Here is a 13,047-nt window from a genome sequence, read left to right on the forward strand (position 1 = left end):
ACACTCTCTCTCACACACACACACACACACACACAGACACACACTCACACTCACACACACACTCTCACACACAGTTCGTTACCCATTATCCACCGCCGCCTCTCTGAGCGCCTCGCGCGCCGCCTGAGTGGCCTTCCTCCAGCCGGAGATGATGATCTGAGGATGAATCTTCTTGGCGATCAGCAGCTCTGCTTCCTGCGGCACAAGCGTCACACATTAGACACACGGCTCACGACTCACTCAGACGCTGTGAGGAGAAAGAGCTCGTACCCGCAGCAGCTCCGCCGCCAGCACCGTCACAGACGTCGTCCCGTCGCCCACCTCGTCATCCTGCACCTTAGACATGTCTGCAGACAAGAGAGGCTCGTGAAGGACTCGCACTCTTAAACAAGTCTCTTCTGCTCGCTGGTTATTTCATTGGAAATACTGGTAAAACTCCGACATAGTATTGCAACGTAAAACAGCTGTTTTCTATGTGAATACATGTTAGAATGTAATTATAAAACAGATAGTTCCGGTGCTTGATTCTGATTGGCTGAGCTGCGTTCGAAGCTGTTGTAAATGACTCTACAAAGTAACATACACCTTTGTTTACGTTTGTGTGTTGCTCGGCAACCACTTTGTAGCAACCACAACTGTTTCTGAGGAGCTACATTGTTTGGTGGAAGAATACTGTTTTTATTAATATCATTACACTTTATTTGCTCCGTTTTATTTTGTGAAACCTTACTACGTATATGGAACAACCGTTTTATAAAAGCAATATCCCCCGTGAAGCCGTGGTTTACAGTGAATTTATAACAGCTGAGGGGTTTTTAGGCACTCCGCTTAGCTGTTATAAATTCACTGTAAACCACGGCTTCACGTGGCTTATTGCTTTAATATATTGCTGTGATCAAAGCTGTATTTTCAGCATCATTACTCCAGTCTTCAGTGTCACATGATCTTCAGAAATCATAATAATATGCTGATTGGCTGCTCGAGAAAACAGTCGACGCCGATGGCCTTCAGGATGGTGGCTCCGTCGTTGGTGACGGTCACGCTGCTGTCCCGGCCGCCGCCCAGCAGGATCTTGTCCTGTGAGGTCAGAGGTCAGAGGTCAGGGTCAGGGTCACGGTGATGAGCGTGTGTGCGTGCGAGTCGTACCATGCCCTTGGGCCCCAGGGTGCTCTTCACCAGATCCCCGATGGCGATGGCTCCGATGAAGGACGACTGCGACACACACAGAGAGACAGACTCTCGGTCAGACGGAGGAGGTTATGAACGCTCAGGTGTGCGAGCGAGCGAGTGCTCGGGTCACTCACCAGACGCGCCGTCTCCGCCTTCTCCTCGTCCGCTCCGTGTCTGAAGATGTTCATGGGGGTCATCGATAGAGACGCCTGCGGCAGCAACACACACCAGAACCAGCTCACACACTCATGCGAAGGACGACACGCCTGCCTTACAAGCTATCGCTACTATCCCAATTCATATACATTCATATTACAAATATATATTAGCTAGTAATGCTGTTCTGCATGACCTATTCTATTTAACATATGAAATTATGGTCCGCCCCTCAAAAAACACCACAGAACGTCAATAATAAAAGTAATTGATATTTCCAGAAGGTGTATTAGGAAGCTACGAATCAATAGCTGATTTGGCATTTATTTATTGATATGATTAAGTTGTTCACCTCTTGAGAAATTGACGAGAAAGCTTTCTAGGGACGCTGTTTGGTTGAGATTTTATTATTATTATTATAAATTATCATCTTAATATTTAAAGTGAATGATAATATTTGAATGATCATTTTTAAAAATGCATAATTATTACACCATCCAAAATAAATGTAAATCAGCATTACACATAATAAACGTTAGGGCACTTAAAATAACATTGATATTATTTTCAAACTAACGCTAGGCATTTTCATATTACAATCATAATAGCTTCATTTGATGTTATACTTTGAATAAACCTGCAATAAGCGACTATTATAAAGGTTAACATTATTATAATTATACTAATAAAACACCACCATATTTCGATTATATTAACATCACTTAATATCCAGACCACATTAACGATATTCGAATCATTATTTTTTAAAGATGTATTTCTGGCCTCTATTAGCACAGTGTAGAGCTGACAGGAAGTGACGTGGGCGGGATCAGGACAGGTTCGAACTCGGGACAATATTACGATCATTTGAATAACTATCTGCGTAAAATGATTTTATTTTTAACCTGATATTAAACATCGTGCTACCATCGCCTGCATACTTCTCCGTGTAATGATAATAATAGTACCGCGATGATCGATCACTGAATTTATAATGAGTATGCAAATGAGCGGCAGTGACTCCGCCCCCCTCAGAACACTCTAGAAGCTTCCTCACGAACCGCTTTACTGACGCTGCGTCACAGAGACGCATGTGTATGCTGCAAACACGTTTATATCAGCTCAAACACACACAGTAACGTTAACTCATCACACATTAGATATCATCACATCTATATCTGACGAAGCGGCCGACACTCATTGTTCACACGCACGCACGCACGCACAACGCCTCGTCCCGCCCGAATACAGCGCGAATACCGCGGCAGAGACACACACAGAGACACGCGTCTCAGCACCGCGCCGCTCGCTCAGTTCAGGCTCATTAAACTATGATTTCAACACTTCACCGCTCACCATGATGACTGTAGGATGTGCTGAAGAGATGCGCACGCTACCGGAAGAGGAAGAGCGCGACAGATCAACGGCTTCCGGCGCGAACTCGCTTCAACTTAAGAGTCTCTGCAGCGCGTCTCGTGATAAAAACGGATTTTAAATCAGAGTGAATTAGTAATACATGGTTATTTTTCAGTTAGCTATTAATAACCGAATAAACATACTCTCGTGATATTAGTTTGCTAACACAAAAGCAGCACACTTTGGCGTCCCGTGACTTTTATCTGCGCTTCAGACGCACCAACGCCGTCTTTTTTGATGTAGCTACCAAACATTTGTTTGAAAAACTATTATCTAACATACACGCTAATCTAACCGATAAAGTAGCTAGTTCAGTGAGCTAGAAACGTCAGCTTAATTGGTTCTCAACTGTAAACAAAAAAATAAAAATAAAAAAATAAATATATATATATATAAATTTATATATACACGGTTTGAAATTAACTTTTTCACTCACCGGCCAATTTGAAGTGTGGGAATATCGCAGGTTTCAATTATGCATATGGTGTATGGAGACTGTAGTACACTGCAGTATGTAGTGTACACTCAGCAGGCAGTATATAGTGTACACTGCAGCATGCACACTGTTCAGTAGGCACTGTGCAGGATACATTGTTCAATATGCAGTATGTAGTACAGTGTTAAATAGTCAGTGTACAGTACACTACTGTTCAGTAGTGTACAGTATTCATAGTATACACTAAACAGTAGGCAGAATGAAGTGTGCAATGTTCTGTAATGCAGTACATAGTGTACACTGAGCACAAGCCAATAATCAGTATTTAGTGTTTAGTAGGCAGTTTACGGGGTTTGACAGACTGTATGCAGTGTACAGTGGAGTATTTAGTATGCAGCATACAATAAACAGTATGCAGTATTTAGTACGCAGTGTACAGTGTAGTGTTCTGTATGCAGTGTAAACTGTTCAACAGGCAGTGTACAGTATGCATTGTACAGTGTTCAGTATTTAATATGCAGTGTACAGTATGGAGTATTTAGTATGCAGCATACAATAAACAGTATGCAGTATTTAGTACGCAGTGTACAGTGTAGTGTTCTGTATGCAGTGTAAACTGTTCAACAGGCAGTGTACAGTATGCATTGTACAGTGTTCAGTATTTAATATGCAGTGTACAGTATGGAGTATTTAGTATGCAGCATACAATAAACAGTATGCAGTATTTGGTACGCAGTGTATAGTGTAGTGTTCTGTATGCAGTGTAAACTTTTCAACAGGCAGTGTACAGTATGCATTGTACAGTGTTCAGTATTTAGTATGCAGTGTACAGTATTCAGTATGCAATGGACCTTTTTCACATTTCCGGGTTTCTCATCAGCGGAAGTCGTCATAGTTGCGTAAACTTCTATAGCAGTGAATGGGAGACTACCACAAGTATATATATTTTTTGCATTCCCATTTTGCTCAAATAGCAAAAGAAAAACTCCACTTTTCATGACTTTCATAAAAGAAAAAAATAGAGCCTGATAACGGCAGTCAGAAGACAGAACGATGTCAAATTTACCGTCACTCCCACAGCCGCTGAATTAGAAACACCCTCCCATTAGCGTTAACTACTTTTTTTGTAATTTGATGCAAAGGTTATATAACACAAAGAATAGTGTTATAAATGTACATACATTAAAAAAAATTTAATTATAAGAAATTTTGGAGGATTTACGAAGCTGATGACCGTTGAAACACATCGTCACGGTCTTGTGAAATGGGTCCAGTGCAGTGTTTAGTATGCAGTATTCAGTGTACGGTATGCACTGTTTAATATGCAGTATGAAATGTACAGTGTTCAGTAGGCAGTATGCAGTATTCAGTGTACAGTATGCAGTGTTTAATATGCAGTATGAAATATTCAGTGTTCAGGATGCAGTGTTTAGTATGCAGTATTCAGTGTACGGTATGCAGTGTTTAATATGCAGTATGAAATGTACAGTGTTCAGTATGCAGTGTTTAGTATGCAGCACACAGTGTTGAGTGTGCAGTCAGCTGCGTGTTGCTCTCTCTCTCTCGTGCCAGTGGTGAGCACACAGGTGTGTGTGGTTTCCATGACGGTGGTCTCTCAGAGGAGCTCGTGATCAGTGTGATGTGTGTGTGTGTGTGTGCAGATGCAGGTGTGGGACACGGCGGGGCAGGAGCGCTTTCCGCACCATCACGCAGAGCTACGACATCAGCCGCAGGGCCACCTTCGAGTCCGTGCCGAAAACCCAATCAGAGCAGAGGCGCAGGCTGACGTGACGGAGTGGGCGGGGCTTAGGCGAGTCTAAATAATAATTACAGTAATATTCAACTCTCTACTGTTTGTGTTAATTCAGCGTCGGTTAAAGTTAAGAAGTATGAGTGTTTAGCTGTAAATGATTTGTGCTGAAACTCCAGTTGTCACGTGATAGCTGTTACTTTTCTCGGCGCTGTCAGGACTGACCAATCACAGCTGCGTGTGATTTTTCGATGGGGAATACTAATGTAATACTTTATTACTTCACTGTATTTACATATGTGCGTCGGGAATTATTAATTGGGAGTAAACGATTTAAACGATTATAGTTTATGGCACACAAATGTCGGTAATAAGTCACACAGCGCTCTGTTTTTAATACATTACTTTTAAAATAATAATAAAAAAAAAATGTAATGAACAAGACCACAGTTCAGTTATTTTTCAAGTCTGATCTTTATTGAGTTAAACCAATTAACCACATAAATCACCCACGAGTTCACCGACCCCTCGTGTTTTATACACCTTCATAAATGACAACGCAAGATAAACAAACACAGATAAGGCAATGAGATGAATAAGGCTTCAGGTAAACGATTGTCACGTGTGTAGTGTGCGAAACGCCCCGAGACGAACCGCTCATCTTCATCCTCTGCTACATTACACATCATATAAAGCTTTTCTATGAGAACAACACGAGTGTGTGAGACGGTACAGACGCACCTGTGCTGTTTATGATCTATTACTGTAGCACACACAGCTGGAATATAGTGCAAACATTTCACTTCAAATAAAGATGAGTTTTGGTCCCCAAGTGATCGAATGATGACTCGTTTCAGTCAAAACTCAAGCTGCGGCATCAAACAAACAGAATCCCAAACAAAGCCACCGAGTAAATGATAAAGATATAGGGCAGAAAGTGAAGCAGGTTCTTCAGGACGACTGGAGACGGTCTCAAGTGCTGTAGCGATCCTGCGGAGCACACACAGAGATCAGCGGGAACCCAGACTGGTGACCGGGTCAGATACTGTTAGTGGAGTGACTGACCTGTATGGAGGACACGACTCCGCTGGCCATGACCGACAGCTTCCCGGCCACCGAGCGGACGCCGCTCTTGAACTGCGTCATGTCGGGCACGGCGGGCAGAACCTTGCTCAAGCTGTAGGAGCCGGAGGACACACCTGCTGACTTCTTCTGCTCGTCGAACAGATCGGCTGAGCTGATCGCTGAGCTGCCCGAGAAATTCTCCAGCCGCGCCCGCACTTCATACTGCAAGCAGAAAACACGACAGAATAACAGTTTAACTACACACAGCTCGTGTTTCTCAGCGGCGTGTGGTCGGTGTGTTGGCAGCGCTTCACCTCTGCGTTGTCCTGCTTCCCGAAGAACATGTCTGATGAGATGGCTTTGGCGTCGGCAAACTTCCTCTGAGCGTCATCAGACACGGGCTGCGGCTCCTTCCTCCTCACTGACACACTGAGAGCACACAAACACTAGTTATAATGACAATACACGGCAAGTTTTTCCAGCGTGGTGCAGTCCTAACAGGCATCTGACCTCTCGTCCGCGTCCATGTAGACGTCAGTCTGCTTTGTCGCTCCCTTCCACTGAGAGAAGAACAGATCCGACGATCCCGCGGCTTCATCCGGGAGCCTGTGAGAAGAGTCGGGACACACTCATGAACACGGAGCGGGAGACACTAACAGCTCAGAGCCTCAGGAACGAAGCGTCACCTGGAGGAGAAGCGCCTGTCCTCCTGCTCCTCGTCCTCCTCATACGCTCTTCTGCTGGAGGAGCTCTGAGCCGGAGACTCCTGCTGGATCATCTGCATGTCCTCCATCACCGAGTGAGACAGACCGCTGGAAAACACAGCAGGAGACGGTAGCCTTAGCCCCACCCACACTCACACCTCACTGGTCAAAATCAGACTCCGCCCGCACTCACACCTCATTGGTCAAAATTAAACTCCACCCACACTCATACCTCATTGGTCTAAAGTAAACTCCGCCCACACTCACACTGGTCAAAAATCACACTCCGCCCACACTCACACCTCATTGGTCAAAATTAAACTCCGCCCACACTCACACCTCATTGGTCAAAATTTAACTCCACCCACACTCACACCTCATTGGTCTAAAGTAAACTCCGCCCACACTCACACTGGTCAAAAATCACACTCCGCCCACACTCACACCTCATTGGTCAAAATTAAACTCCGCCCACACTCACACCTCATTGGTCAAAATTAAACTCCGCCCACACTCACACCTCATTGGTCAAAATTAAACTCCGCCCACACTCACACCTCATTGGTCAAAATTAAACTCCACCCACACTCACACCTCATTGGTCTAAAGTAAACTCCGCCCACACTCACACTGGTCAAAAATCAGACTCCGCCCACACTCACACCTCATTGGTCAAAATTTAACTCCACCCACACTCACACCTCATTGGTCTAAAGTAAACTCCGCCCACACTCACACTGGTCAAAATCAGACTCCGCCCACACTCACATCACATTGGTCAAAATTAAACTCCGCCCACACTCACACCTCACTGGTCTAAAGTAAACTCTGCCCACACTCATCTCAATTGTCAAAATCACACCCCGCCCGCGCACAATCACATTTCATTGGTCAAAATCAGACTCCGCCCACACTCTCATTGGTCAAAATTAAACTCCGCCCACACTGAAATCTCTCTGGCCAAATCCAACTTCTCCCACATTGAAATCTCATGTGTCAAAATTACACTCCGCCCAGATTTACAACTTACATAACTTATTACTCGGCAAAGAGGAACAAAATCAATGTGTCAAACATTTAACGATATTTTATAGTTTTATAAGACAACTAGATTAGGCAACGAGCTAGAGAAGAGGTTTGTGTTTAGGGGTAATATGGAGCAGTGCTGACCTGCGTCCGCCGAAGCCCATGCCGAGCCGCTCCGCCTGCTCCTTCTTCTTGCTGTCCAGACGACTCAGCTTCACCTCGTCCCTCCTCCTCTGCACCTCCAAACTCTCATACGCACGACTCAGAGACAAAACTCTACACACACAAACCGAGCGCAGGATGAGCAGACGCTCATGTGTTCTGGCTGAGAGTCTGATCTTCAGATGCTCACTCACTCGGGCTCAGCGCTGCTCTTCTGCGGGCTCTTCTCCTCCTGCAGTCGGTCTACAGCCTGAGCTCGCTTCTGCTGCGCACTGAAGCTCTGACTGCTGACCTTCTGAGCGCCCAGACCCGCCTTCCTGCTGCCCATCTGATCCATTCATTCACACACAAACCACAAAACAAACAGCTCAAGACTGCAGAAACGTCTTGAACATATTCAGTTATATAAAACACACCTCAAGCTCTTACAAATGTGCTCTTTGGGTTCATGAAGGTTTCATGTTAAAGTTGCACCACATGACAGTTTTCAACCTGAACTGACCCTGCCTTGTCAAGTAAGGTCAAATGCTCTAAAGAGAATTTTACTCTGTGTTCATGTTGAACATTTATTCAATTTACTGACTATATAAATGTCATATGGTATAACCAAACCAAAATGCTTTCCTTACACATTAAATGCATGTACGTGGACACATCTCAAACACTGTTTTCCAAAAAAAAGTTTTAACCTATTTTTCAAGGTATAGAGTCGCCCCACATGACGTTTTACAACCTGAACTGACCTTGTCCTGTCAAACAAGATCAAAAGATCTGATATTTTCAGGGGCTTATTGACCTCTGCATGATGGTTGCACCACATGACTTTGAATTTGCAGAAACATTCTCTGACTCTTAAAAATATCACGTGGGGTAACCATCAAGTCAACACATCTTAATTATTATTTACAAAAAAGTTTTTAAATATATTTTTTTATATGGTATAAATGACTGTGGGATTACACCACATGACATTCAACAACTTGAACTAACCTCGCCTCGTCATAAAAATACCAATATTTTAAGAGGCTTGCATGAGGGTCTGCAGGGGTCCACTCTATGACATAATTTCCTGTTTCATGTCCATCAGTGTGGAGTTACCAGCATTCAAATACTGAGAAACAGCTGTTGAAATATTTTTTCTAAGAAATAATAATAAATTATCATGACAAACTACTTGTTATTTTTTCCAAGAACTGAATTCATTAAATGGGGCCTTTTGCTTCATTTTAATACTAGGACAGTCGCACCACCCTGACATATTTGACTTTAAGCCCCCCTAAAATATTAAAATTAATTTTAATATTCATCATAGAAGACGAGTATTCAAGTCAACATGCGTATGACTGCATTTTAACGTATTTCTGAATGATAAATGAACAGATTCGGAGCGTTACACCATTGACCCGGTTATGAAGCGCTGGCAGGAAACTCACCGATTTCTTTCCTGTGGTGTGTTTCTTCTTGATCAGAGAGGACATCTCTGTGAGAGGAGAATCAGATGTTCAGGATACAGTGAGTTATGATTCAAGCTGTGTGTGTCAGTGAGGAGGAGGATGAGCTTTACCTGCGGCAGATGTAGGAGACACACTGAGCTGCTCCACACTGGGACCCACATCACTCTCACCTGCGCTCAAGAGAGAAAAACATCCTCCAGAAACACAAAACATCATTCATGTGAGCACATTGTGTTCCCCTAGTTACTGTACCGTTGTTATTTTTATCCTGAGCTTCATCCTGTGGTTGGCTGGTGTTCATCTGAACACTGAATCCTTCCCTAAGGGGGGTCTGGGGAAAACAAACGGCAAAAGCAGACAGTTTTAAAGGCATAAATATGATAAATGATCCATGAATGCTCATTACATAAATTGTAATCAATGAAGTCGCATGAAGCGGGGCTGTTCCTCACCTGGGTGTGCTGGGTGAAGAAGTCCTCGTGTTTGTCGAGGGGTGACGTGGGTGACAGAGGAGCCTGACTGTCCAGCCATAACTGAACACACAGACAACAACATGAGCACGATCACGAGCGCTACGAACTCTGGGTTTGACTCTGTGAGCATGTGAGTGTGTGTGAGTGAGCATGTGTGTGTGAGCGTGAGTGTGTCTGTGTGTGAGTCTGTCTGTCTCTCTGTCTGTGTGTGTGAGTGTGTCTGTGTGTGAGTGAGTCTGTCTGTCTCTCTGTGTGTGTGTGTGAGAGTGAGCATGTGTGTGTGAGCGTGAGTCTGTCTGTCTCCGTGTGTGTGTGTGAGTGTGTCTGTGTGTGAGTGAGTCTGTCTGTCTCTCTGTGTGTGTGTGTGTGAGTGAGCATGTGTGTGTGAGCGTGCGTGAGTGTCTGTGTGTGAGTCTGTCTGTGTGTGTGTGTGTGTGTGTGTGTGTGTGTGTCTGCCTGTGTGTGTGTGTCTGTCTGTCTTGCGTGACCTCAGTGCCGTGCTGTCTGGTGGCCTGCGTGGCCAGACTCTTGATTCTCTCGCGGTACAGCACCGCTGCTCTGCTGTTGTATTTGGTGTTGGCTGCGCTGGTGATACAGCCGTGCTGACTGAAGAAGGCACTCTGTAGGGAACACACTCACATTAATGCTCCTCACAAACACAGTGAGAGCGCACAAGATGCTGATTAGCACTGGTTTGTGACACTCACCGCGCTGGCATTGCCGCCCACCTGCATACAGCGCAGCTGATACCAGGACCAGTTAGAGTCCAGCTCAGTGGACCTGCAACAGCGGTGAGAAGAATTAATCTCGACAACGAGTCACTGCAGAAACACTGACAGCGCTGTGAGAAAGTGAAAAACCCCACGCCCACAGCGTCGCTGCTGGAGCTTTACTGTGACAGTCGGAATGAACAGAGGTGATAGAACTGAACAAATCAAGTTGACAATTTGAATTTAAATACTTTTATTACATAAAATGATCTACAGAAATTCACTTGTGTCCTGTGGAAAAAATGAGTGCACCCCTACATTTAGTAGGTGATACCGCCCCCTTTGGGAGAACTGTAAGAACTTCTTGTAGGCTTTTCTAATAATTGTCTATCAGAAGTTCTCGCCTCTTCCTCCATGCAGAATTTCAGAATTTTCTTGCATTTTTTACCTGATAGGACAGTGTGAGAGTGTAAAGTTTACCTGACGAAGGACAGGTGAGAGTGTAAAGTTTACCTGATGAAGGACAGGTGAGAGTGTAAAGTTTACCTGACGAAGGAGGGTGAGAGTGTAAAGTTTACCTGACGAAGGAGTGTGAGAGGGTAAAGTTTACCTGACGAAGGAGTGTGAGAGTGTAAAGTTTACCTGATGAAGGACAGGTGAGAGTGTAAAGTTTACCTGACGAAGGAGGGTGAGAGTGTAAAGTTTACCTGACGAAGGAGTGTGAGAGGGTAAAGTTTACCTGACGAAGGAGTGTGAGAGTGTAAAGTTTACCTGATGAAGGACAGGTGAGAGTGTAAAGTTTACCTGACGAAGGAGGGTGAGAGTGTAAAGTTTACCTGACGAAGGAGTGTGAGAGGGTAAAGTTTACCTGACGAAGGAGTGTGAGAGTGTAAAGTTTACCTGATGAAGGACAGGTGAGAGTGTAAAGTTTACCTGACGAAGGAGGGTGAGAGTGTAAAGTTTACCTGACGAAGGAGTGTGAGAGGGTAAAGTTTACCTGACGAAGGAGTGTGAGAGTGTAAAGTTTACCTGATGAAGGACAGGTGAGAGTGTAAAGTTTACCTGACGAAGGAGGGTGAGAGTGTAAAGTTTACCTGACGAAGGAGTGTGAGAGGGTAAAGTTTACCTGACGAAGGAGTGTGAGAGTGTAAAGTTTACCTGATGAAGGACAGGTGAGAGTGTAAAGTTTACCTGACGAAGGAGGGTGAGAGTGTAAAGTTTACCTGACGAAGGAGTGTGAGAGGGTAAAGTTTACCTGACGAAGGAGTGTGAGAGTGTAAAGTTTACCTGATGAAGGACAGGTGAGAGTGTAAAGTTTACCTGACGAAGGAGGGTGAGAGTGTAAAGTTTACCTGACGAAGGAGTGTGAGAGGGTAAAGTTTACCTGACGAAGGAGTGTGAGAGTGTAAAGTTTACCTGATGAAGGACAGGTGAGAGTGTAAAGTTTACCTGACGAAGGAGGGTGAGAGTGTAAAGTTTACCTGACGAAGGAGTGTGAGAGGGTAAAGTTTACCTGACGAAGGAGTGTGAGAGTGTAAAGTTTACCTGATGAAGGACAGGTGAGAGTGTAAAGTTTACCTGACGAAGGAGTGTGAGAGTGTAAAGTTTACCTGATGAAGGACAGTGTGAGAGTGTAAAGTTTACCTGATGAAGGACAGTGTGAGAGTGTAAAGTTTACCTGATGAAGGACAGGTGAACTCCCAGTGAGCGGTGAGTCCCCGAGCAGTCAATGCAGAGAAAAACACCATACGTGATGCTCGCCCAGCTGGGGTTCTTCAGTGAGCAGTCAAAACACACCTGACAACACACATCATAGCAAATAAATACAACCAAGCCCAATACAAATCTGCACCATACTGCTTACTGGCGAATTTACCGTCACTCTGAGATCATATTATCATATAACTAATCAGATTTACAGACTGAAGCGTTTTAACAGACAGTCACAGATTTCTAACATTGCTTCTGACATCTATTCTAACACTTATGTGTACATGTTTTGCTCTGTTCAGTGCAATTACAACACGAGTGAGCTTTTATAAAACACGTTTAGAAAGGAACCTCAGAACTTGCAGTGTGCATGAGGACATCTGTTTCCTCGAATAAACTCGTTTAATGAGAAGCACGACGAAGGCTTCGGCTGCCATATGTTGCACATGAGCATGTGACGTGTCAGGCCCCTGGCTCGCTGAGAGCAGCGCGGCGCTCGCGCGTGGAGCTCACACTCACCTTGTTCGTGGGCACGGAGCGCAGGCGCTTGAGCACGGCGGAGATGTCGTGTTTACTGGGGTCCGTCATGTTTACAGCTGCGGGGAACTGAGAGGACTGAGTACTGAGAGCAGCAGCAGCAGCGCACTTCCGCCCGCGGTGACGTCACGCGCTCGGCGCGCGCTGATTGGCGGAAAACGAGAGAGCGAGAGAGAGACCGTGTGTGTGTGTGTGAGAGAGAGAGTGTGTGTGTGTGTGTGTGTGTGTGAGAGAGAGAGAGAGACTGTGTGTGTGTGTGTGTGTGTGTGAGAGAGAGA

At 44.8% G+C, this 13,047-nt stretch overlaps 2 protein-coding genes across 3 annotated transcripts in view; both read right to left on the reverse strand.

Moving 5' to 3' along the window:
- LOC107685884 (T-complex protein 1 subunit beta-like) overlaps nt 1–2,775 on the reverse strand; it is an 8,560-nt gene extending 5,785 nt beyond the window's left edge. Inside the window, 6 exon segments of the mRNA XM_016482618.1 lie at nt 83–195; nt 271–395; nt 990–1,077; nt 1,147–1,212; nt 1,305–1,379; nt 2,683–2,775. Coding sequence (XP_016338104.1) covers nt 83–195; nt 271–395; nt 990–1,077; nt 1,147–1,212; nt 1,305–1,379; nt 2,683–2,685 — 470 coding nt within the window. The 5' untranslated portion in view covers nt 2,686–2,775.
- Nucleotides 2,776–5,383: 2,608 nt separating this feature from the next.
- On the reverse strand, nt 5,384–12,914 carry LOC107685877 (ADP-ribosylation factor GTPase-activating protein 3-like). Of its 2 annotated transcripts, XM_016482608.1 has the most exons (16): nt 12,752–12,914; nt 12,219–12,319; nt 11,003–11,020; nt 10,520–10,592; nt 10,301–10,432; nt 9,792–9,872; nt 9,592–9,670; nt 9,450–9,509; nt 9,319–9,365; nt 8,080–8,213; nt 7,868–7,999; nt 6,680–6,805; nt 6,504–6,599; nt 6,308–6,422; nt 5,994–6,215; nt 5,384–5,918 (listed from the first exon to the last, which is right to left on the reverse strand). In XM_016482608.1, the coding sequence occupies exons 1-16, from the start codon at nt 12,818–12,820 to the stop codon at nt 5,901–5,903; spliced, it is 1,503 nt and encodes a 500-aa protein (XP_016338094.1). In that variant the 5' UTR covers nt 12,821–12,914; the 3' UTR covers nt 5,384–5,900. The 2 variants fall into 2 exon arrangements, with proteins under 2 accessions (XP_016338094.1, XP_016338093.1); XM_016482607.1 differs by lacking the exon at nt 11,003–11,020 and having other exon boundaries at nt 12,201–12,319; nt 12,752–12,913.
- Nucleotides 12,915–13,047: the final 133 nt, after the last annotated feature.

This window comes from Sinocyclocheilus anshuiensis, unplaced genomic scaffold (assembly GCF_001515605.1).
Source record: "Sinocyclocheilus anshuiensis isolate Anshui unplaced genomic scaffold, SAMN03320099.WGS_v1.1 scaffold1074, whole genome shotgun sequence".
NCBI lineage: Eukaryota > Metazoa > Chordata > Actinopteri > Cypriniformes > Cyprinidae > Sinocyclocheilus > Sinocyclocheilus anshuiensis.

Excerpts from the sequence above, each read along its gene's own strand:
- LOC107685877 (XM_016482608.1), bottom strand. The coding sequence starts at position 12,820 with ATGACGGACCCCAGTAAACACGACATCTCCGCCGTGCTCAAGCGCCTG. Across the intron at positions 12,320-12,751 it reads GCTCCGTGCCCACGAACAAG|GTGTGTTTTGACTGCTCACT; the intron begins GTGAGTGTGAGC and ends GTGTGTTGTCAG. Across the intron at positions 6,216-6,307 it reads GGAAGCAGGACAACGCAGAG|TATGAAGTGCGGGCGCGGCT; the intron begins GTGAAGCGCTGC and ends TTCTGCTTGCAG.